The sequence below is a fragment of the Bremia lactucae genome, linkage group LG10 (assembly GCF_004359215.1).
Source record: "Bremia lactucae strain SF5 linkage group LG10, whole genome shotgun sequence".
NCBI lineage: Eukaryota > Oomycota > Peronosporomycetes > Peronosporales > Peronosporaceae > Bremia > Bremia lactucae.
This window is the reverse complement of record NC_090619.1, coordinates 5,013,805-5,019,833: the sequence shown is the minus strand read 5'-3', so window position 1 is coordinate 5,019,833 and position 6,029 is coordinate 5,013,805. Positions and strand designations below refer to the sequence as shown.

Sequence of the window (6,029 nt, the reverse complement as noted above, 5' to 3'; positions counted from 1 at the left end):
ACTTGTCTACCAGTTTGTGGCCAAAAGTTTCGATGTACGCTGCGAGAGACGAGCGCTGAAGGATTTTCTTGATGTTCAATTGAAATAGCTTCCCGCCGCAATGCGAGCGCCGAACAAGCCACTTCTTAGCAAAATACTAGATTTCTCTCAATTAATAAACCGTTTTACTCTGTGGGTTATTTTTCGTCTTCACACGTAAGTTGAGCACAGCGTTGTAACTATGAGCGATGCCGTTAAAGGCATGCGCGTGTCAAAAATTAATCGAATAATCGAAATCTTTACTATTTGTGCACAGACAGATACGCACTCAAGAGAAAGATTTATTTGGTGGGATACCATTTTCCTTTACTTTTAACGATCTGAATTTGGATTTGACAATATCGAGTCGCAAATACATAAGCTTCTTCGATCTTGGCTCTCGAAAGCTCAATGCTTTACCGATTGGCAACTTCGGGCTGATAAATAAAACCGGTTTCGTCTTCTTTCTTAACAATGCTCTGTACGTGACGAATCAAATCACTTACTTTGTTGTCGTCGTTGACTCTCTTGCGCATCAAATCCGTCAAAATTTGAACAGCTTCGGCCTCATTAGCTGCTAAATGTGCACTCAAGTCGACGTCGCTTCCAGCTCTCCGGTAATTTCTCAGCGCAAACTTCATTACAATAATCAAGAGTGGATTCTTCAGAACCGTCTCTTCAAACTTGTCGTACTGAAAAAGATTAAACAATTCTTCCGTAGTGGCATGTACTCGATACCAGTCTTCATATATTACTGCTTCCAGGGCAGCACAATACGGATCGTCTTTTGTTGACCTCGAGTACAATTGGACTAAAGTCTCCGGCGCAAGAATACTGACATTCTTTTCAAAAGCAGCAAAACTCGTCGACGTTGATTGCGCAAAGAGCAAAAACAATTTATACTTTGCAAGATCTTCCGCTGTTTCTATGATCTTAAGGTTCATAAATTGATGCACTTCTCGAGAAGTAAAACCTTGCTCCTTCCAAATCTCAACTTGCAAGTTCTTAATAAAGACCGAGTCCCCTTCAATGCTTGCACGCAAAAGATTACTTTTAAGGGCCTCCTTAGCCGAAATCTTTAACGTCGCCAGCACCTTTGAGTACCATTTGTCAACATCCTCACCGTTTGCCTTGTACGCAAATTCAAGCCATACACTGAACAAAGGGTCTTTAAATAAATCGTTTGACTCGTCGAGCTTGAGAAATTGGTAGACGTCTTCCGTCGTTTTCGGTGTAGGCACTAGCCACGTGTCAATCAAAGTTTCAAGAAGATTTGTGGTAGCTGGTCGCGACTTTGGCACCAAATCGGCTTTCGCGAGGAGTGTCACCAGCTTGAGCTCCCCGAAAGTTGTCTTTAATGTTTCGAGCATGTACATGTGGCCATCTCGAAAGTTGGTTTTGAACTGTTTATTGACAATATTGTACCAGGTTGTGAATTTCGTGCTTTCAAATGGATTTGACGTCTCCAGCGACTTCTTATTGAAACGAGGGAACAAGTTCGTGATGGCTGCCTGTTTATTTGAAGCGTGAGCGAGGTACACTTCGGGTTGTAGCCACTTTCCTATCCAGGTCTTTGCAAGCATGCGTCCAAGCCATGTACCCTTAAACTTCTCGATTAAACCTTGTAATAGTCTCTCGTCGGCTAAATCCGAATCAGAGGTCATTGTCGATTGAAGAAGACTGCGATGTCCAAGGCTTTGGGATGTTGCCACAGCATTCTCGACAGCAGTCTCGACGCACGTTAGCAGAGCGACACTCGAAAGCAGCAAGACACAGCGAAGGGCTTTCATGATGATGCCACGTGTGGAGGGGATTCTATCAGCAACTAATTAATGATCGTTCCTGAGAAATCGGTGATTTGCAAATTTTTCACTTCATAAAAAAAACAGCTAAATTTCTATTGACCGAAAGACATATCTTGATCGAATAAATGGTTTACAAATTGCGCTCCATCTAATTGTCCCAAATAAAATCTTTCATACAAATGCTAAGGTAAACGCAACAGTTCTTGAAAACCAGATGTATTGCTATGATTTGCGAATTTTCTTTACATAAAACGAGCAGCTGAAATTGTATTCGCCGAAAAACACATTTTGATCCAAATAATGGCCTACTAACACGTTACGCTAAAATCCCACAACTTGTCTTGATCCAAACAATGGTTACTCGTGCGTTATTGTCCCAAATAAAAGCCTCCATAGAAATGCTAAGGTAAGCCGCCACGTACTGATGAGCATATACATCTCTTTTACAAGACCAATTCATGCAAACTTCCTCTACCGTCGACCTGGAGGTGGCTGAAGTGACGGATGTTGATGCTGTTTCGGATCACTCATTGGAATAGGAAAGCGATCACGACGTCCATTCTGTGGCACGCCAGTAGGTCCGCCCAAGTTCTTTGGATTCAGTCCTGCAAGTCGCTGGGGCGGTGCTTGGAGCTTCCGATCGCTCTCCATCGTATACCGCATGGCACCAATCTTGTTCTCGTCTTTAATTGGTCGACCTGACATGCCTCGACGACCGTCTTGTTGCATATGAACAGCTTGGGCATGATGCTGCTGGGCTTGCATTTGAGCTTGCATCTGTGCGTGATGGTGCGCAGCCTGAGCTTGTGCATGCGCATGAGCTTGAGCTTGTGCCTGGGCATGCGCCTGCGCTTGAGGATGTTGCGACGGCATCTGTTGCGTTTGTTGCGGGTGTTGCATACCCGGGACCATACCCCCCATAACCCCTCGAGGCATCATACCCCCTCCGTTCAAAGGGGTACTCCGACCCATACCCCGCATCATATTCATACTCGCACTGGGTACGCCACGCGCCAAGCCACTGCTTGCATCCGGTCCGCTTCCACTCATAGAATTCGACGTCGATGCGTTGCCCATGCTCAGATTCATGGGTGCCTCACCTGTTCGTAGCATATGCGCCATCGGTGCTCCTTGACTCACTTGAGGCGCTCCATTCGGAGCATTTCCTTGACTCGGCGCACCCTGTGGCACTTGATATTGACTCTCCGGGGACGGTCGCGACGAAAACGTCGGCATGGGGGACGTCGTTGGCGGTTCCGACGGTCCTGGCGCCGAGTTGGCACCTGCCATGCCAATAGTTGATTGCCCTGTTTCACGCACGCGCAAGAGTTCAAGCCGTTCGCGAATAAATTGAGCATCGGCGCCCAGTTCGGCAGCTTTTTGATACGCATCCCGAGCGTCACTGGTTTGGTTACACGTGTCGTAGAGCGTACCCACATTGTACCAGACCTCGCAAATGTTGGGATTGATATTAATTGCACGCGAGTACGCATCCAACGCGTCAAGATGCTGATTCAGTTGGTAAAAGAGCACGCCAAGGGAACACCAGACGTTAGGATTCTGCGAGTCGGTCGTCACGGCGTGTTTGTACGAATCGTACGCTTCTTCAAACTCTTGCACGGCCATGTAGCATCGACCCAAGAGGTACCAGCCTTTGCCATCTTGTGGATCAATTGTCACGGCTTTCTTGAGAAACTCGATCGCAGAAGGGTGTTCACTGTGTTTTAAACAGAGCCATCCGAGTTGCTGCAACGGCTTGGCGTTATTCGGATTCAATTCCGCGACTTTCAAATAGCTCGATTTGGCCAATTGGATCTCGTCTTTTAGCTCGTAGACGTGGCCAATCTGGGTCCAGATATCACTGGCCATTTCCGTCGTTTGGACGTTTGCTTGGACATCGTGAAGCACCGACTTGAGACGCTCAAGGGCGCCGTCATAGTCGCCGCGTTGCTTGGCAATAATACCGAGACGGAATTTCACTTCAAGCGCCATGTTAAAGTTTGGCTCAAAGCGGAGCACGGCTTCAAACGATTCTTGCGCGTGCTCGAGCGACCCGAGACGTTCGTAAAGCTGGCCAATGCCATACCACATGTTGGGATCTTTCTGACTCATGGGATTATTGTACATGGCATACTGGTACGCCGTATGCGCGCTCGTGAGGTCGTTCATCATGAGGCAACAGTAGCCAAGGTGGCCCCACGCGTCCGAGTTTTGCTCGTTAAGGGACACAAGACCGCGGAAGCAATCGGCCGCTTTTGTGTAATCCTCCACTTTCTCGTAGCAGCAGCCAATAGCAAAGAGCGCCGTGGCGTTCAAGCGATTGTGCGACAAGACCTTCTCGTACGCGACCATGGTGTTCTCATCGTCGCCCATCATCTCGGCAATGCGGCCCAAGGACAACCACGCTTCTTCATTCGCAACGGAGAGTTGACGGCCAAGCTAGCAGCATGCAATTCGAGAGTTTAGCCGGAAAGGACCATCACTCGGGACTAAGGGCAATGTACCGTATTATTGTCTTCCATCTTGGGGGCGGCCATCGCAGGAAAGACAGGGGCGTAGATGGTTAAGAGGATCGCGACTTGCCACACACGCAAGAGAACACGGACTACAAAGTGCTTTCCGACGTGGGCACGAGGCGCTTTCTTGTCTACTGCCGCGAATTCGATGGTGTGGGGGGCTTCTGGGAAAGGGGAGATCAACATCCAGAGCGACAGGGAGAAAGAAAACCCTACCCACGACAAGAATGTGTGCATTGACAAAAGATGGGACTTTCGACAGACGTCAACCCTGCTACGATGGTTTTTAGTCTTGCGCGCAGAAAAAAAAAAGACGATTAGTACCATAAACATGTCATAAAAAAATGTCACAGCGACAGTCCGTTCAGCTGCTTTTTCAAGCGTGACGAGCGTGACAGTCCTATGATCGACCGTTGTGTTTCTTTTTAGTTTTAAAGCATTAAAATGCGACGGTATGGGGTGGCAGTTCCATGATTTTCACAACGGTTGTCCATACGAAACGTCAATTCGGGTCTCCAAAGTTGGCTAAGCTCCCATTGAAAAAAAAAGCCTCGAACGTTTCTACGTAATCTCTTTTTCAATCGCCGGAATACGATTCTTGTCTTTTGCGCTGTAAATAGAGAAATTTATACGCACGCGAAAACTGTAAAATCTGATCGAACTTTAGAGTATATTGTTCCGCTTTTCAAAAAGCGCCATATAACTTTCAAGTACTTAAATTACACTCGGCGCATCTGTCCCAGATATATCAATATACGCAGCAGCTGTTTGTAGAGTGGGGACGTTGCGTGACCGATACTGCAATGTGCGAGCAGGCGGCGTTGTACACGTGGAGACAATATTTGATTAAGTCAAATGTTTAAAACAACATTTTTGCACAGGGTGGATCTCATTTCAATCAGTTATTTAATCTGACAGGTTGCATCGCCCCTGAAATAATTTACTTTGCTTGAAGATGTTGCCACGTTATAAAGTCTCATGTACAATGGAGGAATAGAAAAATCTTCTTTTTAAGTTTCTCTTGACTAGGTAGGGTATGTATGCAATGCTAACTTTGAAACGCATCAGCCAATCAGCTCCATATTTTCTCAATATTGTCAAACAATAAGAGCACTTTTAAGATTTTATTTACCTTGTTTAGGCGTTTGCTTTGTGACTTATCCAAAAATCGTTTACATCCTTATCTAACTACTCAAATGTCAAGAACATTCTTTTACTATTAATATATACGACCGTGGAACATTCCCACTTCACTTCACCGTCCACTACGAAGTGAAGTGGGAATGCTCCACGATCACATTTATTAATAATAAAAGAATGTTCTTTGCGATGCTACAATGGCCGGCTATCACTTGTAACGGGGTGTATCGTTACCTGAAATTAACACTTAAAGGTTGTTAATTAATTTATTATCCAAAAGGTAGATAATATTTGGAGGATATTACTTTATATAGTAATATCCTGAATTCTTATCCATAAATAGGTATAGGCCATAATGTCTATTTATTCCGCAGACTAATCAGCTGTAGAAGTAATCAAAGAGAGTTACAAGATAAGATAGAGATAAGAATTCATTTACATGTTTAGTATTAGGTTATAGTTAAGTCAGCATTTACAAAGATAGATTAAGAGACACTTAACTATATTAATACAGTTTTCATTTTACCCTCTTAAGTTAACTTGTCTTAAG

General features: G+C 45.2%; 2 protein-coding genes across 2 annotated transcripts; both read right to left on the bottom strand.

Annotated features, from left to right (window-relative positions):
- Nucleotides 1–434: 434 nt before the first annotated feature.
- CCR75_008176 (uncharacterized protein) lies at nt 435–1,808 on the bottom strand (the record flags this gene model as incomplete). Its single annotated transcript, XM_067966230.1, has 1 exon — nt 435–1,808. The coding sequence occupies one exon, from the start codon at nt 1,806–1,808 to the stop codon at nt 435–437; it is 1,374 nt and encodes a 457-aa protein (XP_067818645.1).
- Nucleotides 1,809–1,891: 83 nt separating this feature from the next.
- CCR75_008177 (uncharacterized protein) lies at nt 1,892–4,576 on the bottom strand (the record flags this gene model as incomplete). Its single annotated transcript, XM_067966231.1, has 3 exons — nt 1,892–2,128; nt 2,160–4,262; nt 4,328–4,576. The coding sequence occupies 2 exons, from the start codon at nt 4,574–4,576 to the stop codon at nt 2,295–2,297; spliced, it is 2,217 nt and encodes a 738-aa protein (XP_067818644.1). The 3' UTR covers nt 1,892–2,128; nt 2,160–2,294.
- Between the last annotated feature and the right edge of the window lie 1,453 nt (nt 4,577–6,029).